Genomic DNA, 27,363 nt, shown 5'->3' on the forward strand with positions numbered 1-27,363 from the left:
ATTAAAATACTATCATTATTAGTGTTGTTAATATTATTAATTTTACTTTTTTTACTAAAATATTATTAAAAATAATTAATGTATTAAATTTTTTTGATTTGTATTATTATTTATATTAAGCATTATTTTTTTATTAATAATCTGGGTTTGGCAATGCAATGCGTCTGACAGTTGATTTTTAAATGTATCAAAAATATGTGTTCTTATGCTACTCTCTTTTGTCCTTTCTGTGCGTCCTTCGGATAATTTGTGACAGGATGATATATTATAATAATAACTTATTATTATAATAATTAAAGAGTTATATTATAATAATAATAATAAATAAAAAGTAATATTATAATAACAATGATATAGTTATATATTACATTATATATATTAAATAATATATAATACAATTTTTATGGGGATCGGGCAGCTGCCCGGACTGACCCCCGGTAAAGCGCCGTATAACGACAGGGACGGATCGTCCCGCGCGGTATCCTGCGTCTCGATCCTCGGTTAACCAAAACGCCCTCCGGGTTCTGAAGAAATTAGAAGATGTCAGATAAAGAGACGCCCTTTATTTTTTTCGAGCAATACTTATCCGCCTTGTGCGACCAGCGTGTAGCTTGGGAGCGTTTGAGTGAAGGATAAGGTCTAGTAACAATAAAGAAGTTGGGGTATGTTTAGCATTCAAGAAGGAGAACGCCGGTTTCCATGCACGGAGTCCCCGAGCTTGGGAGACTTGCATCTCCGACTTCGGTGGCGAACGGAGAGCACTGGAAACGCAGTGCCTCCGTTTTTTATATATATTAGATTCCTCCGCCGTGTACCTATCGAGGCGTCGCGGCTCGCGGACCGGAGACCAGACCGGACTTCATTGGGCGCCGCCGCCAACGACCGCCACGGCACTGCCGCACGCCTGGGCCCCGCCTATCACGTGCTCCGGCCGGGAGAGCACGTGCTATGGCAACTGCTCCTACCCGAGCTCTGGCTCTCGTCGTCGTGCCTATAAGAACCGAAATGGATTCGATGGAGAAAAACGCGACGTTCTCAGATTCCTTCGCCGGAAAATGGAAGAAGACGCCGCCTCCAAGATCCGATCGGACTTCCTTCAAGTCCTCCGCAGCCGGCGGAGGAATCCCGATGGTCTCCATTTCCTCCCGTACATCATGCTAAAAAAAATCCAGTCGTTTTTCTATAAAAAAAAATCTTGTTGGTTCTCATAAAAAAAAATATCTTGATATGAATTATTTGGATTTTAGGTTGCTTTGGATTATCCGAACGGATCTTTCTTTTGGTGGGTTTCGATCATTTATGACTTATGAGATCCATCAATTTCTGAGCTGTGATGAGGGATCTTTTATTTGGTTATGCATTGAAATTCCATTAGAAAGTGAGGTTTCTTTGTTTTTTTTGCGATTCTTATCTGTTCTTATCTATGAGTTCTTTTCCACACATAGTTCCTCGAACCGCATTTTCTAAACGGCCGATTGGTTTCATCCACAAACAAGTTTTGTGCTTTAGATGGAATTTAGCGACTGTAACGTTTATTGTCATAAATACTACTAGTTGGGGTCGTTTATTGTCACTTGGATGTTAGTTGTTGGGTTGTAAGGTTGTGTGATGCTTCTTTTAATTTTCTGTCACCTCTCTTCAGTTCCTCTTTCAGTGGAGCTTGGAAAGCCAGTGACAAATCCAATGTATCAGGGGAACACTGTGTTGGCTTCAAGGAAGGCGAGAACCTTTCAACAGGACTTTGATATAATGCTCTTTCTACTCCCTGTTTTCTTGAGCAATGTGTTAGATCTTTGCAGGTAATGGAATCTTGTCCAACGGAGAATGTTGTGGACTTCAAGGATAGGTTGATTGAAGAAAATCTTTACTTGATTACTGAGGTATTTATATTTTTCTACCCTTCCCTTGTTTATTACATTTGAGCATTCAAAATGATTTATTGGTATCTTATTTAGTTAAATTCAAGAGAAATAGGATATTATGAGACAACTTAGTGATCAAAGTGGAAGTAGTGGATGCTTCTGATGCTTTGAAAAAAGCAGACTCAGCATGCTGATCTTCTTGTTCATATCAACAACAATTACAGATTGTAGTCTGAAAACTTGGTGCTATGAACGTGAATTTTTGTGGTCTTCTCTGACTAGGGGCGCATACAGATGTTATGGGTCAAGTTGGAATCAAAACTTGCTGTATCTGACCAGTATAGCTCAGCCGCATGATGAACATGCTAAGCTCATCATGTTTACAGTTAATCATTTACAAAGTTTGGGAGCATATCTTCTTTGTATGTTTTAAATTTATAGAGTTCAACCAACTTCTGCAAACTGGAAATTTGGGTTTGCATGAATTGGCTTGTAATTTCCATTTTACAATATTTAAAAAATTTCAGTCTCTTGCAAGATATTTGCTATTACCAATGTTTGATAAGACCATATATACAGCTCATTCGTAGACTCATAGAAAAGAGCATTTGAGAACATTTCAAATACATGGTCACAAGAAAAGATATCATGCTAACTCTGCTTGACACATTTGCCCCTTCCTTTTGCAGGAAGGTGAGCAGGGTCGTTTGCCTGTGCTGATTTTGAGCATCAAGCAAAGTGCTCCACAAAGAAGGCCAGCTGTTGTATTTTTACATAGCTCTTACAAAAGCAAGGAATGGTTGCGCCCATTACTGGAGGTAGAATAAGTGAACATGACCTTATTCAGAAGTAGTAAAGGAAATTAGTAGATGCATGGCTACCTCATTAATGTAATATTGTTACCAAGGCATATGCTTCGAGGGGATATATAGCTGTTTCCATTGATTCTCGCTACCATGGTGAAAGAGCCAGCAGCACGACAACATACCAAGATGTAATTTAACCATCCTTGTCCACCATTATATATCTTGTGCTTTCTGTTAGAAGAATTGAACACATTCTTTCTCGTGAAATTTCAACAATTTATTTCACCAGTTCCTTTTGTGATAGTTTCATAGTTGGCTTAACATGGTCTGTCTTGAAATAGGCTCTTGTTTCAGCTTGGAAAAATGGTGATACGATGCCTTTCATTTTTGATACGGTATTCTTTTCTCCTTTAAGTGTGTATATGTATATAGGCAGTCAAAATTAGTGCATCTGTGTGTTAGCAGGTCCAGGACTCGACCAACAATTTTTATGACCAAAACAACCAAAGAAAGAACTGATGCATATGTGTTTATCACTATATTGGCAGGTGTGGGACTTGATAAAATTGGGAGATTATCTTATGCAGAGGGAGGACATTGATGCTTCGAAGATCGGGATCACTGGTGAATCACTTGGAGGTCGGGCAAAATAAAGTTGACAACTGATTAAACTTAACCTGAAAAATGAAAAGAGTTGAAACATATGGAACTTTGTTTTAGGAATGCATGCTTGGTTTGCTGCGGCAGCTGATACCCGCTATGCTGTGGTTGTTCCCATAATTGGTGTTCAGGTAAGCTGATAAAGTTCTCCCTTGTGCTCAAGATATTATACTGTAAATAAAAGTTGAACCTGGCTGATCTTGACTGTGTTTGTTCTAGGGGTTTCAATGGGCCATAGACAACGACCAGTGGCAGGCTCGAGTTGATAGTATAAAATCTGTCTTTGAAGGTTAGCTTATTAGTGTCAGATTAAATTTCATCTTTCATATCTTATTCAAGTGAGGGCATGGCCTAGCAGGTGTGAGTTGGGCCTCTGGGGATTCTCACCATTTGCCCTTTTTTATGGTAATAGTGAGGCAATGTTCTTAAAAATTTTATACTTTGGCAAAACAGCTGTATCCTGTACATTTTAAATAGAAGGCTGGAATCTGTTACGGGATAATAACCAGAAAACTATTGCTGTGTATATTCCCTGTACAAGGCATGCTGTGCCATCCTCGAATTGCTCCAGCTGCTTCCCTGTAACTTCTAAGTATGACAGTTGAAGTAATGTACTATTACATTAAGCTCAGAAAGAAAAGTTGCATACGAGGCAAATTCATCATAGACATTTTTTCTGGACATTACTTTTTTGAACTACAATTACCGGATTTAACTTTTTTCTGTGGAAACAGTTGGTCTTCCTGGCTAAAATTGTGATCATGAAGTCAACAGTGAAGGTTATTTTGACCTTGGATATGGAAATCTCAACTTTTTTTTACTGGTTGCAGAAGCATGCATTGATTTAGGCAAGAGCACAATTGATAAAGAAGTTGTGAAAAAGGTTAACGCGATATTTTCTTGGGAACTTTGATACTGGTTTAGAAGGATATTTGCTTATGCAAAAGCACACAAAAAGTTTCATAACAGGGACTGCTATTTATGGTTCATTCTACTGCTTGTTCAATCCAGGTTTGGGATAGAATTGCTCCTGGTCTAGCCTCGCAGTTTGATTCACCTTACACAATTCCGATCATTGCACCACGCCCTCAGCTTATTTTAAATGGTATATTTGCTACAGCTATTTCCAATGACAAGTCTTTTTTCTTTTCTGAGAGAAAATGATTACTCATTTTGCTCTGCTCAAAGTATTGAGTTTCTCTTTTTAAATATAGTATGTGTTATAAGAGAACATTTGATTGTCAGTCTAATGATGAAGGGAAAGTCCTAGGTTGAACGCTATCTTTGGACTTGGCTAACTGGTCACCATTGTTGAGCTAGATTAGTTGGCATTATATTTTTGTTATGGTCCTCAATTCACTATGTCCTGCAAATATGTTATATAATCATTGTAGATGCATGAAATACGGTAGGAAAGAGTATTTGATATGATTTTTTTTAACTTTACTCAAATAATTAAATCATGTATTGTCTAGCGATCTAGGTTGGAAGATGTATGTATTGCTTATCTTGAGACTTATATATGTAACCCATCCACTAATGCTGTGCCTCCACTGAAAAACAGGGGCCGAAGATCCTCGCTGCCCTCTCGCTGGGGTAGAAATTCCTTATTCTAGAGCAGTTGAGGCCTATAAAGAGGCTAACTGTCCAGAGAAATTTAAGGTATGGCTGTTTATCATATGCAGGAAAAGTCGTGAACTTGTTTAATCTGAAAAGTTCACAACTGCTGCATCACTTAATATCTGATTAGAATATTTATCTGGTTTTAATATAAGAATATGCTTAATGCTGTAATTCAACACAAGCAGTTTAAGCTCATTCAATGATGGAACATTCTTCCAAAATTCACTCACATTTGAAGGGCATCTGGAAAATATGGAACAAGGGAAGGCTTGAGGAATCTACATACATCTCCCAAAAAGAGCTACACTATGTAGTAAAGGGATTTTCATCAACATTCAACAATAATTTGAATTTCAAATACTTTGCCACCTGATTCAAGAGCAAACAGCTGATGCATAATACTGAATATGACCAAAGCTTATCTCATTAATTAGGTGTTGCTACATGGATCCCTGCTTTTGTCATGAGTTTCTAATGAGGTCAAGTCTGCTGTAACAGAATATCTTATCTATTTTCGTTAAAACCTCAATTCCTCTTTAGCCAATACTGCTCCCTTTTTCCTACTCTTCTAATTTATATTCTTGAAGGTACAGGGATGCAAATATAAATATGGTTTTCGATCTGGTCCGATGCATAGTGCTGTTATTTGGTCCTATTGTTAATTAACTGGCAATGCTTTTTCTATGCAGCTAATAGCAGAACCTGGGATTGGGCATGAAATGACAGCAGCGATGGTGAAGGAAGCAAGCGACTGGTTTGACAAGTTCCTCAAGTGATTATTCTCTTATGCCAACCTTCTGCTCCAGAGTGCTCTGATCTGTCTTTTATTCTTTCCTCAGCTTCTTTGTTATTTTCCCCTTTTTCAATATTAGTACTTCTACATAAACAAAAGCTTGCTAAGCTAAATAATCATTCAATGAATTTAAATAGCATAGTTGGTCGATAGAGGGATGGGTCATTATCTTCATTTGGCCACTTCAAAAAGCTTAGTCTACATCAACAAAAGAACGTGCATTTTATCAAATGTATGCACGATACCTGCAGATTTTTAAATCTCGTATTATCAGGGAAAAGAGTACAGGTTGATGTTATTTATGTTCACAAAAGGGCAAAGAATGATGATATGATTCAATGGCCGAGATGGTTATATGCCTAAAGCCTGTAAAATCTGGCCATTCTTGGATGTTCCCCTAGCATGAAATTATCCAACAATTTGCATGACAAACGTAAGAGCAGAACCTGGTGGACAGTTGAATATGGTCAACATCACATCATCTTTCTTATGTTTAATGATTTAAATAGATCTTAGTAGTCTGACAGATGCTGCATCAGAATGAGAGCGGTTCTTTATCCACGAGAATGCAGCCTAAGAAAACATGCTACCTGACTAAAAAAGAAATCTCACACAAAAAACAGTGCATCTGGGGTGAAAATTTCATACAGCAACATTTTTGGTTACAGCAGTTTCATTACATCCCATATTGTCTAATATTTCTGCAGGCTTCAAACTAGACTTAATATGATTTTAGACAACCTAAACACAGAAAAGCTTCAACTCTCAGTAGGTTGAAGTGTGGAGTCAGACATCAGCCACTCCAGCTACAGCAGCTCTAATTACAGCTTAGTGTAACCTAAATTAATGCCTCAAGCCGATGCAGCTCAGCATACAGTAGTCAAAATACTTGCACCGTCAGTTGAATTTTGAAGCAAACATTACTTGTGATTGGAACTTGAAGTGAGCCAAAACACCTGAATTGCAACAGGTAGTTCAACTAAATCATTTTAAGCTCATGAAGATTTCCCTGTTATTGTTTAGACCCTAAATTTGTCAGAGCCAAATGATAAAGTATTATAGAATGATTATCAAGAATAATAACATACAAGAGTTCTTTGAGTGCTTCTTAGTCATGAACTATACTAGAACTACCATGTCTCTACTCTCAGCGCTCCCTCGTGCTCAAGAAACACATCGGTGCATCAATTCTGAGACAGTTTGAACTGACCAGGGCTCAAGATTTAACCAATCTGTAAAACCCATCTACCTGGCACATCCCTTTCTCCAAAAGTGTCATCCCAAACCCAGCTTGGTTTATCCAGACAGCATTTTCCCCCATATTGACACAAGGAGAAAACAAAAATCAATTCCTTTGAAGTTCCAAAATATTAGAAATCTAAATATGAAAAAAAAAAACACAATGACAAAAACTATTTGATGAATGCTTGGCGTGCACCGAGCTGTGACGCTTTTCCTATCTAGCAAAACATGATATCAGCAAGACAGATTGAAACCATGCAAAATTTATCCAGATTTTATTACCCTATATTTGATAAAAGTGAGAAATTAGATCGTTGCAACCCACCCTGTTCTTACGTTGCAACCATACGAGAAGCCACTACCACAAGCATCTATCATAATCACCCAAACAGCTGACCTTAAAGAAGGTGGAAGCTCGAATTGTTTGATTCTACATCCACTTTTTCCACCTTCGAGCCAGTTGCTGTCCTTTTCCCTTTTGTTTTGTCAGCCAGTGCTTTTTGAATATCACTCTCTAATCCTAACTCGTATGCAATTCGTGATTGTAGATGAAAAGCCGCTTAAATGTTTACCAGAATGAATATGTTTTACAAGAAAAAAAAAAAGACAGGTAAAACTCCAACCATTCTTAAATCGGAATAACCTCCAACCAGACAAACTTTAATAAATAATCTCCATCAGTTCAGCATTTGCTCAATCAAATGACAGAATAACTAATTCTAGATTACTTGACCTGAAGTTGCTCGATCAGTTAAAATTTACTGGTGGCGATTCAGATCGACATTGTGTAAGTAAAATCTATAAAAATAAGAGGTAAAAAAAATCAAATTAGACTTTGAAGGTGGAGAGAGATTGTAAGAAGAGATCTTCAAGGGGCAAAAGGCAGTGAAAGGAAGGTAAGAGAGAGAATGCATTTCTGCTGGCTGCAGTACAAGTGCATTCACTAAGAGTATCTACATGAATGACTTCTTGTAATACCAGCAAGTTTCCCAAAACCTCAATTTGCTCACTCTGACAACACATCCCCAAATCCTCCATCCAACTTTTGATCGAACTTGCAGAATATGACGTAAACACAATCCAGAAACACCAAACTGTCAAGAAAGTGAACTGAAAAGAATAGATAGATAGCCCAAAATTCAAATTTGTCACCCCCACTCCCAGCACCTTTAGGTGATACCATTTATCTAAATAAAGCATGATATTGTAACAAAACAAGAAGGAATCTTACCAGTAATTCCAAATGAGAGTTGAGCAAGCATGTTAAGATGTCAATGCTCTCTTTTTTCCATCCTATCCGGTTTATGGGACAAGAGCCTTAAGTTTGAAACATGATATTGTAATCTGAAAAGAGCAGAACTTGCAGATTTAGTCAATAGCTGTTGTCTCCCATATCTAACCTGAAACATTGGATGTGTATTATTTTCCTTAGCGAACTCAAGCAGCATCAGTATGAGAATCCATGATTCCAACCATGCGAAAAAATGACACTTATCATCAAATATGACATAATACTAATGACCAAATGCTGACAGGACAGATGCATTGCCAGCTCTAAATTTCCAAGTACAGATTGATATTTTTCTTTTTCTTGACTTATACAGCATATATCTGTTCTTGCATCCTGTATGTATATATACTTACCATTGCCTTGCTTGGAAAATCCTGAAGCACCTTGCTCAAATTCCTCAGTCGCCAATATTAATAGGGCCCTCATTTGATAAATTTGTAAGCATTTCAATTCTAAAATGCATAGAGGAAAAAGCATTACTAATTTCACATTTTTCAAGAAAACTGTATACCTATCACAGCAAGCATGTACAACAACCTGATGTCTTGATTCTTATTAGCTACATTGACTGATTGTTCTTGGTTAAGTTGGTCCTGTATGAGAAACATTTTTTGCAGGTAAGAAAACTTGATCTATAAATCTAAGGAACCAGAGTTACAATTAAATTTATAACCAGGAAAGGCATGTCAAACCATAGGTTCCACTGTCATCTGTGTGCTGCAACCAGCGAGCATGGTATTTACTCCAGAAGGAACATGAAGAATCTAGAAATTGATTATGAAACTTTATTCAGTGAGAAGTAATATGTCAATCACAAGAAATAATGCAATGTTATGTGGGTAAAATAAGCCTCAAGTCAACTTGAATCTGACAAACCTCTGTGGAAGTAGCGACACTGTGACTGAATTGCATGCAATCACCACTCTTATGTTCCTTTTGTTTGCTTCCTCTCTTCTCTGCTCCATACTTGATTTTTTTATTGGAAGTAGATGCCATCTGAAAAGCTTGAGGATTGCATACGACTAACATGGTCCCTAGTTGATTTGGCACATACAACATGGGGGTTCCTATATTATTTGCTTGGCTTCCCTCATTAGTCTTATAATAAGTAGAACCACGTGGGTTGTAATTTTGGATATTTCTTCTGGGACGGTTGTTCTCATATACAACTTTTGCCAAAGCTTCTTGTAATGCCTGCAATGCAACCTCATAACTCTTTTTCGACAAGGATGCTTCCTGTGCTAATTTGATACATCGCACACATATATCATTAAAACGCTGCGTTATAGATGCTGAGCAGTCTTCTTTTTCATTCAAAGCAGCATTCAACACATTTATAGTTTTTGCATCCTTTGTCCATCGTTTCAGTATATAATGAGATGGAATTTCTACAACATTTGATGCTAGAAAGACAGCCAATGCATGCCTACAAAGATAACCATTAAACTCAAATAAGCGGCATATACAATATATCCTTCTTGCCTCAGCATTCCAAATAATTCTGTACTCTCTTTCTTTCACTTTTTTATCTTTACTATCTTCTTGCACCTCATAAGCCTTCACAGCAAAAATAGTGCTTTCCTCATCCTCCTCAATCTTTGATGCAAATACCGAAGAAATTCCTAAAACCTCACCTTGAAATTTCTCATATATGTTTCTTGTATAAACATTCGCCAGTTGTAGCTCAAAAGGTGATGGATGCATTCTTTCCTCGGGCATTATGCAAATTGATCTCCTGTCTTCTTGAGCTTCATCCTCATATTTACTCTCCAAATCTTGCTCATATTTTTCCAAAAATTCTTTTAAACTAGTATGGCGATTGACTTGTTTATCAAAAAACAAGTTCAGGCTTTCACCACGTTGCGAAATAGACATCCCTGCAAAAAAAGTATCCTTCAGATACACTAAAACCCACTTTCGTCGATCATCATACAATCCTTGAAGCCATTCATCATTCATAAGACTGAAATGTTGGATAAATTTCGACCACCGCTTTTCAAACTCATCTTCGGTCAAAGAGTCAAAGATGCATTTGTAGAACTTCTTCATAAAGTTTGCTTGAGTTCTCCATACGTAACCTAGTTTCTCGGAGACCCTTTTGCAGATATGCCATAGGCAGAACCGGTGACAAGTCCCAGGAAACACCTCTGCAGCCGCTGCAGTTATCGAATTACTCCGGTCAGTAATTAACGCCTTTGGAGGTTGACCTGACATTGCTTCAAGCCATGCTTTGAACAACCATACATATGATACTGGAGTCTCATCTCCAAGCAACCCACATCCAAGCAAAACAGGCTGCCCATGATGGTTAACTCCTACAATTGACACGAGCGGCATCTTAAACCTATTTGTCAGAAAAGTTGTATCCAGCATCACAGCATCGCCAAAATGAGTATAAGCCACCTTACATATCGCATCAACCCAAAAGGCATTCCTCACACGTTGTTTCTCGTCCAAATCCATGGCATATGAAAATGCTGGATTCTTTGAATGCATGCGCATGAAATGCATATGCAGTGCATGAGTATCTGCCGCAGAAAGAAATCTTTGCTGTTCTTTATCCACAACATTCACTTGTTCTCTAATTCCAACATTTCTACTCACAATTTCAACAAGATTCTGCTCAGGTGCTTGAAACTTCCTATGTGAACGAAACAAGCATGCATTCTCCGGATCAAGCTCGTGGTTATGTTCCTTGATGAAATCAGTCACCTGCCACTTCTTGACAGCCATTCTCTTCACCTTCAGCTCGGCGGGACAGCCGACCCTGGTAATGAATCGCGGGTTTGCCGTCTTTCCACGCCGGGCATATGCGCCTTGCCTCGAACAAACATACCATCCGGCAATGATATCATTGTTCGCCTTCGAACGACGACACAATTTCTTTCTGATCCCAAATCCCATCTGCTTAGAGTACTCATTATAGAGCTGATATGCTTCTACTTCCGACTCAAATATCATACCTACGAAAGGCTCTAAATTGATTCCTTCCGTGCTATTAGGAGTCGCTAATGAAGAATTCAGTTTTGCTGCGGCAATTGAATCGCCTTTCTTGGAAGCTTCCCTGAATTCTTCTTCCTTGTCATCCTCACCCAAGCTGGTTTCGGCATCCATTTCGGCATCATCGACTTCCAATCCGATTTCAGACTCCAAATTGCCGGTGCTTTCCATAGTAAACTACATGGAAGTGAGTTTCACGAAACTAATCAGAGATTCAGGTGACAAAATTAGGGAGATAGAAGGGTTGAAGCAATCCAAGAGAACTGATCACAATTCAAAAAAAGATAAATATGTTAATTTTTCTTTTATCCGACAAAAATGGAAAAAAGGGATAAAAAAGAGGTAAAAAAATTAGAGTAGTAGCATAATCGAAAAAACATGCCCAAAAAAATAATCTTGGATGGTTTTTTGCAATCAATTAAACCAGTTGCATCTTTTTTTTTTCAAGGGATATTTCTTTTTTAAAAAAAAGCTAGAGATGGCACTCAACTTTTCTTATAAATATTTTTATTGCTACATGTAGGGGAAAAATGGGGGAAGAGAAAAAGAGAATGGGGTGGGGATGCGTACGAGGTAACGAGAGAGGGGCAGCGCGCGATGCAGCGGCCGTTGAAGCGATTAGGGCGTTGAAGAGAGGAGAAGAGTAAAGGGGGAAGAACGAAAGCCGGGTGCTTTGTTGCCTCGCTTTATTCCACGCACCTCTTGCAATGCCCTATCTTTCGATCGTGATGCTGCGTGGGTCCCGCACGTTGGACAAATTCTTTCCTCACCGTCTGACCTTGGAGACGATGAAGCACACGAGGCGTTGAACAAAACGTTGCAACGGGCAAGAGGCAAGGCCGCAAGAGGGAGGGCCGAGTTGCAACGGGGCTCAGCAGCTGCAGGTGGCCAAATTGGGACAAGCGCTGTGGGCCCCACCCATATTTCACCGGGATCTTTGGGTTTAAAAAAAAAAATCTTACCCTGTTTGGAGTAGCTGTTGGCAGTAGAGCTATTGGAAGTAGAGCTGTCTGAAGTAGAGCTGTTATAAAAAGCTGTTTGCTGTTTGGTAACTATATTCGTAAAGTGCTGTGGTACTTTGTTTTGTGTTTAGTAAACAAACTGAGAAAGTACTTTTGTATGACAAAATTACCATGAAGGACATTGCATAGTATTATACAACAGAATATAATAAAACATAACATATATTAGTACATAAATATACGATATAGTATAATATTATTATAATATAAAATAATATTATTATAATATAGCATAATAGTAAGATAATTATTAGAGTAAATTAATATTTGGTAATATAACATAATATTAAATTATTTAACATAACATATTAATGTATTATGATATAATGTAATATATATTATATTTATAGTATAATACAATAATAAAGGTATAAAATATTATAATTATTAGTATAAATTAATTTTTCATAGTCTAACATAATATTAAATTATTTAAAATAACATATTAATATATTATAATGTAATGTAATATAATATAATATTTATAATATAATATAATAATAAAGGTATAAAATATTATAATTATTAGTGTATAATTAATAATGTTGAAATATATTTATTTATTATCTTATTTATTCATTTATTCATTCATTCATTTATATAAATATTTATTTATTTATTTATTTATTTTTTTCTTTTTTAAATTTTCTTTTCTTCTCTTTTTTTTCTTTCTTTTTCTTCTTTTTTTTTTCTTTTCTTTTTTTCTTCTCTTCTTCTCCTTCCTTCCTCTCCCCCGTTCTTCTTTCTTCTCCTCCCGCGCGGCCGGCGGCACCGGAAGGGGGCCAGGCCGCCGCGGCCGCGGGAGGGGGCCAGGTCGGGGCCGGCGGCGGCCGCGGGAGGGGGCCGGGCCGCGGCCGGCGGCGCCTGCGGCAGTCTCGGCGGCCGCGGCTGGCCCCGTGGGAAGTGCCCTCCTCCCGTGAGGCCGTCAGCGTCGGGCGGGCTGTGGCGGATGCGGGAGGGGGGCGGGTCGTGACCGCCGACGGCCGCAGGAACCCCCTTCTTCTTCCTATTCTTCGGCCCCTCCCACCGTGGGACCTCCTTCTTCTTCGGCCCCTTCTTCTTCCTGTTCTTCGGCACCGCCCCTTTCCGTGACGGGTCGTCGCCGGCGGCGGCCGCGGGAAGGGGAAGACGACCTGTCTTCCTCTTCTTCGGCACCTCCCTACCATGGGGGCAGGGGAGAGGGAGGGGGTGCGACGGCGGGGCAGAGGGAGAGGGTGCGGTGGCGGGGGAGAGGGAGTGGGGTTGGGTGGGAGAGGAAGAGACAGTGAGAGAGAGGTTTTTGGGAGGAATTTTTTTTTAATGGGGGTATTTTGGTCAAAAATACAGCTTTCCGAAAAAGCTGAAAATAACATTTTTGAAAAGCTCCAAATTGGAGTTTCCCCCCTTCGAAAAATTTACCAAACACTCTTTTTTAGCTAAAAGTACTTTTGGAGGGCCAGAAAGTGCTTTTTGGCCCTCCAAAAGCTCCCCCAAACAGGGCCAGGGGCAGAAACATTTACTTTCCAGAAGGATCGGCGAGTATTCGAAAGAATCTTTGGGGTAGCTTATATTAACCATGAATCTTTTTTCTACCAAATTGTCCTCTATCGTAATGACTCCATCAATCTTTTCTCACAAGTATTTGAGAAGAGTTGTGACCACTCTTCCCCTCATCTGGCTAGTTGGCTACTCCGTCCCAGTGGGGGTAGGGGATGTACACCTTTCTTTCCATAAATCTATCGTTAGATTGCGCAAATATTGCTTCAGAATTTTGCATGCTGATGAATGAAAAATAGAGTTTGAAGTATTTTGAGAGCTGTGCCGGATGCGACCGTACAGATGATATCATAAAAAAAGAGCAATCATTCATTCGTGTGAAAGATACAATCCAAATCTTTCCTATGGAATGCTGAAAGTAAATTTTGATGGTTTGACAGAAGATTTTTATAAAAAGTCATTGTATTAGAAGCGTCAGCTAGGAATGTTGCTATTTGCTCTGTATCTCAAAGCAGAGCTACAAGCAACCTGGTTGGGATTATGTATTACATTTTGTCACCATAAAATATGGTCAAATCTAGTTGGAAGAGGAACATCCTATCGTTATTCAATAGATGAATGGTCACTGCTCCCTCTCCGTTGCACAGCATTCCCTTCTCAAGGATATATGGTAGATTAGTACAGGTTCTATTAGCTTTCAAGGCAACGCATATTTTTCGAGGAGGGAACCAATCTTCTGATTGGTTGGTGAATGAAGGTTGGAATAGTAATTCTCAAACTAGGTTTAACCACAACTTAGCATGATCCGATGATAATTAGTTGCCAATATGCCGTGTTTGTTTACAACCATGTTGTAGAGTGTTTAGAACAATGTTCAGCTTTGAATAACTTGAAAGCTAAAAGGAGAATAATAAAATTACCTTACAAGGGATATAAATAAAATAACAAGAAAATTTAAGAATACTTAAAAATTTATATTAGATAACAAAGGCAATATTAATGAGTATTGGTGGATCAACTTTAAAATATAACAAAAATTAAGATTAGGTTAATTAATATAAAATAAGATTAAGGAAGATAAATAGAAGATGAAAATAGATGAGCAATTTACATTAAACATATTTAGAAAATAAAGAAAGTTCAACATAAAACAAAAAAAAAATGAAAATTTACAATAGAATAAAATGATAAAATGAGAAATAATATTATAAATTTATAAGTGTTTCAAAACCAAAAATAAAGTAGAAGATTAAGTAGAAATACAAAATAAATGAAATCTTAGTTGATATATGATCAATATGTTAAAATATAGGCAGATATCATCAAACTCATTAACCATGAACCTTTTAAAGTTTAGGATGGTAATCCTAAAAGATAGACAACTCCATGTTATTTTTAAAATGCAAAAGAAATAAATAATTCAATATATAAAATCATAACTCTGGAAAGAACTTATTCTGCATAGATATAATGTTTAAAGGATTACTAATGCCTAAGATTGAATTAATAAAATTCAAAGGTTTTTATATTTTCTGGCAGATATTATCGATATTTTTTAAGATGGTATGGAAGGACGTGTTCAATCAAAAAAAAAAAAGGATAAAGGGGGCTAGAACTAATCATGCATTTTACCCGCTCAAAAAATTGAAAAGAATAAAGACGTTACTGCCGACTGTAGTGCAAGAGATTGCCGACTTTTTGTAAGATCGAGGGCAGTTTCGATATTTCATCGAACTGAAGGGTTTATAAAGAAGTCATGGATAATGCCGACTTTGTGGCTGCCAGGTGCCGACTACGGCAAGCGCAATTTCGATATTTCGAACAAATGGAATCTGGGTGCTACCGAGGCCAGAAGTATAAGGCGCGCGGCGGCACGGCTCAAAACCTAGAGAGAAGAAAAATGTCAGCTTCTCCTCTCCTCCTCCGATCTAGGGTTTCCGCACGCACCATCTCTCTCGCCCTTAGACCCTCCAAGAAATCTATCCAATCCGAGGTTTCTCCGCTGATTCCAAGCTCTCGATCGCCTATTTCACCCTCCGAAAGGCGAATCTCCGTTGTCTTCAGGTGAGATTCTTGCAAGCCTTGTTCCTCGTTTCAGAGATTAGGAAAAAAATGTTCTTTTTTCTTTGTGTCTCAAGGAAGAATCTTGTGATGCATAGATTACGAAAGGATTCGAGTTGTTTGGTTTCAATGCTGCCGCTGCACAGCGCGATTGCTTCTGCTCGCCTGAGATCGGTGCTCTCGCCCGTGTCCCAGCACTGGGGATGGGTTCCCCAAGGTAACACTTCCTTTAATTTGTTGGCAGTCAATCAGTTGGGTCATTTTCTATATCCTTTTATGTGGAATGATAGCTTTCTGTTCCAAGATCGGATTTTTGTTGACTAGGATGATGTATGATAAAATGGCTGCGAGGTGCTGATGTTTTGATTTTTTTTATTTCTTGAGAAAAGCTTTGAAGTAAGTCTGCTTCTTGACAGAGACACTTGTTGATAATTTATGAGCTCTTGAGTGGTGAAAGTATTTACACAGGAACCTTTTATTGAGTCTTTAAAGTGTCCTGGTAAGGCAGCCAATTGAATAGCTCAAGTTTGACCTAGAATCTGGCTTGCTAAAGGCTTGCTCAACTATTAATCAAGCCGACCTCAAGCGTGGTTGAGCTTGAATAGTTTTTGAGCTGCAACCGCAATTACTGGCACAATTGTGTTTAACTTTATCAAGTTTATTGAGCTTATATAATGATATATTAATCATTAACAATTACTTCCTTGGGAGAAGTTGTTGTTTCTTTATTTAATAATAACATATGCAACTTATCAATGATCTCAATCATGTGATATGTTCTTAGGAGCATTTGGTTTAATTCTCAATTGTAAGCTGACATTTTTCTTATGGTTAAGAAACAAGTCAACCATTAGAATTGAATTGTCACATTCTTGCTCTCCAACATGTCATTCCATTTGGTTGTTCCACCTGTACACAGGATAACATTTGGATACCATAGTCAGGCATCCAAGAACCGAGACAATATGACTGCGGCGTATAGTGAGTCTTGTTCCTTGATTTAATTCTTTACCAAATATTGCAAAATGAACCTCATGCATATCCAAGTGATTATCCCAAGTGCTTATTTTCGATCTCATCCATGGACAAAAGAATTCATGCTAGAGTTTGGATGCCCAACCCTAAAAAATTAATATACTTATAAGAATGACTACAAAATTACAGCTAGAGTTTGGAACACCCAACTATATATAGTATCTGAAGGGTATACCATGCACAGTTTGAGAGAAACAGTTGGAATGGTATATCTGCATGAATATTCTGCATTTGATCTTCATGGTAGTGTCCTGTTCAATTATACAGATATAATGGTGAGTTTAGTACTGGAGCTTCAAAAAGTTGATGGCTATAGTTGCTACATGTAAATATTGAAACAAGTACAACTGTGTTGCTAAGATAATGGAGAGTAAGCTTATTGAAAGAAGAAATTGAATGTGCTTTCAAGATGATAAGTAATAAGACAATTTGTACTTATATTAATTTTTCAATAGTTAGGAAGGAAAAGTAGATGTGAAAGAAGGGGTGAAATTTACCAGTTATCATCCAAACCACATGAGATATTGGATCAATGTTTGCATGGCTGAGGTGAGACTCAAGGATGAGGATCTAAGAGGCTTTCCAAAAACTATACTTCTGTTGGTTTTTGGTGTGCTGCTTTTAGTCATCCTAGTGGAAGAAAACCCTTTGACAATATCAACCCTTTCTAGATTTATGTTATATACACTGCACCCATTTAGCAGTTAGCTACATGTTGGATGGGAGGTATTTGGGTGAAGAGAAAGAAAAGGTTGGTGAAGGAGGCGGAGTTGGGGGGCTGGGGCATGCTAAGTTATTTCCATCCAGCAACTGACGTGCAATTTATGACAATGCCACTACTCAAACCTGCAACACTGTTGCTCCTTTTTTCTTTGCATGTGTGATTATTATTAGTCACCGGGTGTGTGGGATACATTATTTCCTTCCAATGTAACTGTCATGCACAATATACGGTGATCCCACTCCACAAACTTGCAATACCATGTGGGTGTTTCCCATTCATGTTGTTCTTTGATACTCATATCACTCAAATGAGTTTTTGTCTTGGTGGGTACTCAGATATTGGTTTCTCTCGGTCAGGATGAAGGCTGAAGAAATTTTGAATTGTTCTCAGATATCTCAGTATTTTGGTTGACATATAACGATCAAGATATCAAAATATCAGCCAGTATGAAACTGGATTAACCATCAAACTATCAATTGATGTTTACATTCATCAATCGAGAAACTCCTAATAAGATAATAAAAAAGAGAGTGAAAATCCTTTGCTGATCTATAGATATCATATATTACTGATGTCTTAGAATATCTCAGCTTTATACTGGCTAGGATCGTAAGGATTATGGACAAGCGCACGTGTGTGAGAGAGGCATCTGTATACCTGTTGACTGGTGAGTGCTTGATACTGCTACAAAACAAATGTCTTGGCGGAAAGCTTGGCATGTTTGCATATATTTGTAATAGGCCAAAGTAATCACCATATCTGAATTTTTCTCTCTACATACAAATATATATGGCTATTAGACTGTTTATAGCTGCTCTGAGATAAATTTCAAACGATGGCTTCTGCTTTCTTATTCTGTTGCCTGATTTGGGTTCCTTCATGTTCGATCTCTTGCCTCAAATTGCGTTTGCTGACCGTTCATCCATTCTGCAGGCACCTCGATGCCTTTATGACAACACTATTTTGGTGGTTGGTTGGCTCTCTGGGGACTTGTTGAATACAAAATACAGACCTGGACATGTTGTTGCTTCTCCATTTATTTTTGTTCTGAGACCAACACCTAAAAACTGATGAAGGCTTTCTGGGTAATCTACAGAAGCATTTTTGTTTCGGATATCTTGAAGGCAATCCCTGAGCCTTGTTCCTCTCTGACAGTTTCTTTTAAGAATCAAATGGAGACTGATGTGTTCTTGCACCCAGCAGATGGGGAGAAAATTTTAAGGTTCCATGCAAATTTGATTATGCAATATCATGGACCTGTTTGCTTTATAACAAGCAGAGGCACATCTAGGTGAGACAATGAACATGCAGAAATATTTGATCCCCATTACATATATTATCTGCTGCTTGTGAGGATAAGAATGGCTTCAAGTCACGTCGCCAATGCTTGAACTTGTTTGTGTGCATGTGCAGGATCACCATGTTTTTCAGAAACATGTTTATATTCTCTAGGAGCAACAATTATCCAAGGGAACCAGGAATCTTGATTTGATGAAATCACAAATAATAAGTCCTACCCTATCACTCTCTCTTACACATTTGTTCGTTCCAGTTTTATCTTTTCATTTGAACAACGTTAATGGCATGTGAAACAAGAGGAAATGATGCCAAACAGCAAGGGGATGCATTTATGCGAGTCATGACCCCTTCTTCATTTGGGTAGGAATCACGCCCCTTTTTGGAGATCTCACATTGGTGTTTCTTAAACATATTGGTCTCTCGTCTTTGGCTCTCAGCCTGGCCTCAATGCCCCATTTGATTTGGTTTGAGCTCGGTTACTTCGCTACTGTGATTTGATATCAACATGAATAGGCAGCCATTGCTCAAAAAAATATAAATAGGTAGCAATTATTTTTAAGAAAACGATATATATGTTATCGGTTTAGAATAGAAAATCTCTCTTTTCTGGCATTCTGAAGCAATGTTTGAAAGAGAAGCCAAGCAATCATCGACCGGGAGATGATGCATCAAACAAAATATTGGATGGCGGGAGTTGTAGAGGGAATGATTTTCCTTTCAGCAAAAGGAAAAGAGGAAAAAGGGTCAGAGGACTGGCGTCTGGACGTTAGAATAGTAAAATTCTGAAAGTTACAAACTTACAATCGCCTGTTTCCATTAGGGTTTAAAAAAAGAATCCAGGGTCGCTTAAGACCAATACCTTATAGAGATCTAAAAGGGGTAAACAAATAGCGTATTGCAAGATTAAGCCCACCTAGACTTGCAGATAGCAAATCGATCTGTATCTATAGGATAGATGTATATAGATACACATGTATGCATGTATGTTGACGCATGTATGCGTGCATGTATGGATGCATGTATGTTGACGCTTGTACGTGTGCATGTATAGATGTGCAGGTATATAGGGATGTATGCATGCATGTATGGATGTATATATGTATGGATGTATGCATATATGCAAGTATTGATTTATGTTTGGATGTATCTATATGTATGTAGTGTATGCATATATGTATATGCGTCTACATGTATGTATGCATGGGGGGAGGGGGCTAGGATGCACTCGAGTGCCTTTGGCCTCAAATGGTTCATAGTGAAAATTAGTAATACACCTCTCAAGATAAAAATCGACATCGTTGATCATGATTAATGGTGCATAAAATGCTTAGAGATGACAATTACTTATTTTAAAGGTCTCTTATCTATGTATCAACAGAGCACAAGATGAACAATAGAAATATAGCTAGCGAGCTAAAGTATGGTTGTCACGACCCCCGCCCCGTTTCCGGCAGGCCGCCGCGACGCTCCTAGGGTGCGGGTAGGCATAAGGCCACTAGCCACCACATAGAACCCTACTACCTATCAATCATTAATAAATTCTGAAAATTTTGGCATGATGCATGCACAAAATGATCACCTTTCTTATGGTGACTTGTCAGGATTATCTCATTACATACAACAACGCTACCTGTCAGAGCAGCAATCATATAACCTGTCACATAACGAACCTGGATCATCACAGGCATATAACTCAACTGTATAAAAATCTGGTTCCCATTCCATCCATGGTCAAACCCATATCCACAACAGAATCTATGACTGTAACTATACACTAAATACAACAGAAGGTTTATAATACACCAAAAGGGGATAAACCTCTATCTACATTATACTATACTATGGAGCGGCACAGCTAGCAGGCAACCACTAATCCTGCTCCTCTCTATACAATACCTGCCCTGCAATCAAAAATATCAAACTGGAGAGTGAGTATATGAATACTCAGTGAGTGGAGTAGAGAGTACTATGCACATGAGACAAGATATAATCATGGCTCGAGGTGAAATCTCAAGAGCAATAACAAGATGAACATGATCTCAACATAGAGAATATGGAGTAAATCATCAATATCACCACAATCAATATCAACTCATCTGAAGCATATATGGAATAATCAAGTAAACATATATGCTACTCATGAATATGCTCAACAGATCATAATGTTGGAACATATAAATCAGGTGTCAATATGCTGAAATCATCACTAGACAGCTGTCGGGAGGTGGGTTTTACGCCCCAGGCGAACCAGCATCAACTCCCTACTGTCACATGCATATGCAGGATAAGACACCATATCGATAATATAAATGCTAGATAGCTGTTGGAAGGTGGGTTTTACGCCCCAGGCGAACCAGCAACAACTCCCTACTGTCACATGCATATGCAGGATAAGACACCACACTAATTATATAAATGCTGGCCAGTATCTAGAACAGAAATCCATCTCACATCTACATACTAAACGGCACCTCGCGGGAATTCTACATCCGCGGAAAGCCATACTGCACCTCGCGGGGTCTTACTATGCCCGGCGGCAAGCAGAATATAAGTCGTAGGACCGGCCGATCCTACGCCTAGGGCCGTGTCCCCCCTAGGAAGGGACTGGGCTCCGCCCACCCAGAAGGCTACTATGTGCACAAAGGCCGATGTTCAACCCCATCGACTATAGGTGTCCTGCAGATACTGCCAAGCCCTGCATAAATGCCATAATGCACCCTCCCAATACTCTACTAAAAAGGAGCATAATCAAGACTACCACTCACTCGGCCACGACCCAATCATAGCTAACATCAGGGTTGGGAGTGAGGAATCACGGGAGTACAATGCAACTCAACATACCATGGAAGGGCTCTACAAGTCTTTGAAATAGAGAAAATGAAATCAATTTATAAAAGAAGTCATTTCACAATTCGGATCCAATTTAACTACTCATAAAGGAGTATAATCAAGGCTACCACTCACAAGTCTTTGAAATAGAGGAAATGAAATCAATTTACAAAAGAAATCATTTCACAATTCGGAATCAATTTGATTACTCATCAACCCCTCGTAATTCCTCTCAATGTTCCCTCAAATGCATGTACAGAATAATCAAGCATAGAGAATCAAGATTATAGAGGAATCTACTACAATAATTAATCAATAAGCTCAGGTGGAATCAAGTCACACTTGACAACATTCATGAAAATGAATAAGGAATGTGCTCATGGTGCAAAGTACAAACTCCCACTCACCTGCCAATCTGGCACAGCCCTGATACACCTCTAGAACTTTATGGTAGGCAGTAGGAGACTTCCTCCTCTTGTTCCCTAGCTTCTTGCCTAACTGATACATGCATTTACAATACATTTAGTCTTGTATCAAGGGCTATAATCTACGTGCCAATCATAAATATAGGAAACTTTAATTGATTCAACTCCCCCTTTTTCTAAATCCTTTCCTTTTTCCCTTTATTCATATTAATTAATCCTCAATTTAAATGAATCATGATGCAAGAGTATCCCACACACACCTTGGGCCAATACTTTAGGATCAAGGTATGCGAAAGGATCGAATCCCTTCTAATCCAAAATTTTACTAAATCTTGGGTTGACCCCATCTTTGAGAGTCGACCCCCCGCTTGGATCGATCCCAGCTTACCCTGAGTCGACCCCAAGCATCGAGCCGAAAATCTCCATTCTCTGGGATTTTCTGAGAGAGTCGACCCTACCAGACTTGGGTCGACCCCACTCAGCCCTGAGTCGACTCCGGCTTACTTTGAGTCGACCCAACACCACTTTTTTCATCTTTTTTATCTCGGATGAACAGTAACCCGGACCGACAGTGGGTCACTTCATCCCGATTTTGATCCACTTTTCAAACTCCAATTTTTATGAAATTTATACCTAGTGTTCTACACTCATAGGGGTTTCCAAAATGGTAACATGCATCCCCATCGGAGGCCGATTGACCCCCAAAATAATTCACCGAAGTTGGGACTTCGACACAGTTTTTCCGTAGTGCCGGAAAAATTTGTCGAAATCCGATTCTTCCTCTTTTAACACCCTCTACAACTGTCATCTACCCTTTCTATAACATAAATTCTTTAAAATACTAGGTAGGGACGGGTATTTACCTTTTTCTTCTTGTGAAACTTGGGTCCTTGCGTAGAGGAGAAGGAGACCTACGTTTTTCCTTCAGCTGGAAGTGCAACCGGGATCCTTTTCCTCCTCGAATCCCCTTCCTCTTCTTCTTTCTTCTTCTTCTTCTTCTTCTCTTTTTCTTTCTTTCTTTCCTCTCTGTTTCACGCCTGAGACTTCCCCTCTCTGTCTCTCGGTTTCATTCCAAAAACCACAGCAAACCCCTCTTTAAATCACATCAAAGCACTATTCACCCTTTGTTTAATATTATTAAATTCTCATTTTGCCCTTGCCACTTCGATATATCTGTAACTATGCCATTATCTTTTGATTCCTTCCCATTTTACCCCTTATATCAATTTTGAAGGACTATTCTATCCTTTTTTATATATAAAGAAAAAAATTTTAGGGTTATTACATTCTCCCCCCTTATATAAAATTCGTCCTCGAATTTAAAAGGATAAATTACCTGATTACTCAAAGAGGTGAGGGTATTTGCTCTTCATACTTTGCTCCGACTCCCAAGTGCATTCTTCAACATTGTGTCGGTGCCATTGGACCTTCACCATACATATTTCCTTATTTCTCAGCTTCTTGATCTGAGTATCAAGGATAGCTACATGAAGCTCTTCATAAGAAATGTCTCCCTCTACTGTAACTTCCTGCACTGGTAGCACATGGGATGGATCCGGCACATGCTTCCGAAGCATAGATATATAGAATACAGGATGTATATGGCTGAGGTTTGGAGGCAGTACTAATCTGTAAGATACATTGTCAACCTTGTCTAATATCTCAAAGGTGCCAATGTATCAGGGACTAAGCTTGCCCCTCTTTCCAAACCTCATTACTTCTTTCATAGGAGAGATCTTTAAGAAAACATGATCCCCCATGCCAAACTGCATATCTCTCCTTCTGACATCTGCGTAGCTCTTCTGCCTACTAAACATTGTCCTCAACCTTTTCTAATTAGTGCATCTACCACAACATTAGCTTTTTTTTTTCCGGGGAGTAGTGTATAGACAAGGCATAATTTTTATCAATTCCAATCATCTTCCCTATCTCATATTGAGTTCCTTCTAGGTAAGAAGGTATTTTAAACTCTTAAGATCAGTATACACCTTACAAGATTCATCAATACAGGGCCAAAGATATTTGTTCTTTATTGTTACCTTGTCCAATCCTTGATAACCAATACATAACCTCAAACTTCCATCTTCCTTCTTTACAAACAATACTAGAGTTTCCTAAGGTGACACACTAAGTCGAATGAAGCCTTTATCATGCAGATCTTGCAACTTTTCCTTTAATTCTTTTATTTCAGTTGGAGGGTTTTTGAAGATTGGTATGGTATTGGGAATCAAATCAATTGCAAATTCAATCTCTCTCTCTGGTGGCAAACCAGGAAGATCTTCTGGAAAAAAAAAGAAACATCAGGGTGTTCATTCATTACTGGAATATCCTCTAATTTGGTCTCCTTTCAGGTATCCATTACACAGGCTAAATAAGTCTTATACTCCTTTCCTAATGCCTTCCTAGCTTTCAGGGCAGAAATTAATGTAATGATGAATTACATTACACGGGTGCATCGCTTTGAAAGAAGAACCCTGGTTCTTCAGGTATCTAGAATATCACTCTTTTACTGTAGCAGTCAATATGAGTGTGGTACTGAGACCTCCAAGCTATTCCCAAAATGATGTCAAAATCTTGCATGTCAAGTTATATAATATTTATCACTAACTCTCCTATCCCTATTTGAATTATGCAATTCTTGCACTAATGTCAACAATTACTGTTTCCTATAGGGGTGTAGGAACACACAGTGATTCTTCTAGTTCCTCAAGTATGCAGTGTAGTTATCTAGATAAACTAACTAAAATAAAGAAATGCATAGAGCCAAAATCGAACAAAATAGAGGCATCAACCAAGCTGACTTGTAATATACCTGTCACCACCCAGTCATTGGCACTGGCATTTTGGTAGGTCAGTGCAAAACTCGAGCATTGTTTCTTGGCCTCTGGTCACCAGGTACCGGAGGTCTAAGCTCATTCCTCCTCTTGTATGGGCAATCACGTGCCAGGTGTCCAGTCCGCCCACAACTATAACATGCCCTCACTCTCCTCATATAGGGCCCACTATGGGATCTGCTAGAGTATGTGCGGGCTCTGGGATCTGCTATGGTGATATTGATGATTCCATTATGGGATCTGCTAGAGTAATTGCGGACCCTGGGCTTCTCTTAAATTGGAGTGCCCCTGAAATCCCATGGCCTGCCACTCTGACTTCTATTTGATCTGGATCTCATCAGGTCAGCCCTTTCTCTATCAGATCTTTTCAATTCAGCCTCTACTCTCAAGGCTCTGTCCAAAATATCCATATAGCTGGTAATTAACTGTGAAGATGTCCGGGACCTGATCTCATGTCTAAGCCCTTGTTCGAACCGGTTGGCTCTACTCATATCATCCTCCATGAACTGGGGCAGAATCGACCCAGCTCATCGAACCTATTGACGTAATCCGAGACAGTCATATGTTCGGACTGAGTCAGCGATAAAAACTCATTCTGCTTCATATGCCTAACTGAGTCCGAAAAGTACTTAGCATAAAATATTCTCTTAAAATCTCCCCAGGCCGTTCCGTTGACCTCATATGCTGTCTCCATAGCAGTCCACCAAGAGTCAGCACTCCCCCTTAGCATAGAGATAGCTAATTTGACTTTTACCTCCTCGGAAAATTGGAGTAACTCATACATCTTCTCCATTTCTCGGATCCAGGTCTCAGCTATCATGGGATCAGACCCACCATTAAACATCGGTGGATTCAGCCTACGGAACCTCTCGTAATAGGATTCTATCGGCTGTACAGGTTGGGCAGCCAACTGCATCTGCTGCTGTTGCTGAAGCAGTTGTGCCATTACTGGTACACTCCTGCTAGGTCTGCCTGAGTTGCTATGGAGTGTGGAGTAGTTTGTGAAATTGATTGGCTATCAGGGTCCGGGGAAGGTGCCCTTATTTCTCTTTCATCCTCCATGTTGTTTACGGCTACCTAGCAGTCAAGAATTTATGATGAGTCTACATAAATTATTTTCTTAGCATAGCAAAAATAGCAAAACCCATCAGAGAGGTAACATAGTTATATCATGATTAATCTGAGAATCAACAGTATTTACCTACTCTTAAGTCTCATCCCCAAATATATTTTATTGAATTGTAAATGACTCATAAAATAACCTACAGAAAAACCCTATGCTCCATAGTATAATCCTATACTTAATCCTGACTCACCCTATTGCTCTGACATGACTCTTCTTAACCTTTGCTCTGATACCACTTCTTGTCACGACCCCCGCCCCGTTTCCGGCGGGCCGCCGGGACGGTCCTAGGATGCGGGTAGGCATAAGGCCACCAGCCACCACGTAGAACCCTAGTACCTATCAATCATTAATAAATTCTGAAAATTTTGGCATGATGCATGCACAAAATGATCACCTTTTCTATAGTGACCTGTCAGGATTATCTCATTACATACAACAACGCTACCTGTCAGAGCAGCAATCACATAACCTGTCACATAACGAACCTGGACAATATATATCAATACATCATCACAGGCATATAACTCAACTGTATAAAAATCTGGTTCTCATTCCATCCATGGTCAAACCCATATCCACAACAGAATCTATGACTGTAACTATACACTAAATACAACAGAAGGTTTATAATACACCAAAAGGGGATAAATCTCTATCTACATTATACTATACTATAGAGCGGCATAGCTAGCAGGCAACCACTAATCCTGCTCCTCTCTATACAATACCTGCCCTGCAATCAAAAATATCAAACTGGGGAGTGAGTATATGAATACTCAGTGAGTGGAGTAGAGAGTACTATGCACATGAGACAAGATATAATCATGGCTCAAGGTGAAATCTCAAGAGCAATAACAAGATAAACATGATCTCAACATAGAGAATATGGAGTAAATCATCAATATCACCACAATCAATATCAACTCATCTGAAGCATATATGGAATAATCAAGTAAACATATATGCTACTCATGAATATGCTCAACAGATTATAATGCTGGAACATACAAATCAGGTGTTAATATGCTGAAATCATCACTAGACAGCTGTCAGGAGGTGGGTTTTATGCCCCAGGCGAACCAGCAACAACTCCCTACTGTCACATGCATATGCAGGATAAGACACCATATCGATAATGTAAATGCTAGATAGCTGTCGGAAGGTGGGTTTTACGCCCCAGGCGAACCAGCAACAACTCCCTACTGTCACATGCATATGTAGGATAAGACACCACACTAATCATGTAAATGCTGGC

The 27,363-nt window shown here is 38.9% G+C and overlaps 3 protein-coding genes across 7 annotated transcripts; 2 read left to right on the forward strand and 1 right to left on the reverse strand.

The window, feature by feature from the left end:
- The first annotated feature begins 671 nt into the window (after positions 1-671).
- On the forward strand, positions 672-5,894 carry LOC103706851 (putative esterase YitV). The gene is made up of 13 exons (XM_026804560.2): positions 672-1,131; positions 1,643-1,719; positions 1,800-1,880; positions 2,552-2,680; positions 2,770-2,856; positions 3,010-3,063; positions 3,217-3,307; positions 3,389-3,459; positions 3,548-3,617; positions 4,159-4,211; positions 4,340-4,433; positions 4,893-4,990; positions 5,641-5,894. The coding sequence occupies exons 1-13, from the start codon at positions 1,056-1,058 to the stop codon at positions 5,725-5,727; spliced, it is 1,068 nt and encodes a 355-aa protein (XP_026660361.2). The 5' UTR covers positions 672-1,055; the 3' UTR covers positions 5,728-5,894.
- LOC103706850 (protein FAR1-RELATED SEQUENCE 4-like) lies at positions 5,728-11,714 on the reverse strand. Of its 4 annotated transcripts, none has more exons than XR_005511443.1 (6): positions 9,154-11,713; positions 8,970-9,041; positions 8,815-8,870; positions 8,631-8,729; positions 8,218-8,386; positions 5,728-6,700 (listed from the first exon to the last, which is right to left on the reverse strand). XR_005511443.1 is itself a non-coding variant. In XM_039125492.1 (5 exons), the coding sequence occupies exons 1-4, from the start codon at positions 11,446-11,448 to the stop codon at positions 8,675-8,677; spliced, it is 2,478 nt and encodes an 825-aa protein (XP_038981420.1). In that variant the 5' UTR covers positions 11,449-11,714; the 3' UTR covers positions 5,728-8,330; positions 8,631-8,674. The 4 variants fall into 4 exon arrangements, 2 of the variants coding, with proteins under 2 accessions (XP_038981420.1, XP_038981419.1); XR_005511442.1 differs by having other exon boundaries at positions 6,833-8,386; XM_039125492.1 differs by having other exon boundaries at positions 5,728-8,330; positions 9,154-11,714.
- A 3,847-nt stretch (positions 11,715-15,561) lies between these two features.
- LOC103706854 lies at positions 15,562-19,330 on the forward strand. 2 transcript variants are annotated; one of them, XR_604040.3, is made up of 4 exons: positions 15,627-15,839; positions 15,935-16,053; positions 18,529-18,886; positions 19,009-19,330. XR_604040.3 is itself a non-coding variant. In XM_039125493.1 (3 exons), exons 1-3 carry the CDS (start codon positions 15,601-15,603, stop codon positions 18,546-18,548), a joined length of 378 nt encoding a protein of 125 aa, XP_038981421.1. In that variant the 5' UTR covers positions 15,562-15,600; the 3' UTR covers positions 18,549-18,970. The 2 variants fall into 2 exon arrangements, 1 of the variants encoding a protein (XP_038981421.1); XM_039125493.1 differs by lacking the exon at positions 19,009-19,330 and having other exon boundaries at positions 15,562-15,839; positions 18,529-18,970.
- The last annotated feature ends 8,033 nt before the right edge of the window (positions 19,331-27,363 follow it).

This window comes from Phoenix dactylifera, chromosome 4 (genome assembly GCF_009389715.1).
Source record: "Phoenix dactylifera cultivar Barhee BC4 chromosome 4, palm_55x_up_171113_PBpolish2nd_filt_p, whole genome shotgun sequence".
NCBI lineage: Eukaryota > Viridiplantae > Streptophyta > Magnoliopsida > Arecales > Arecaceae > Phoenix > Phoenix dactylifera.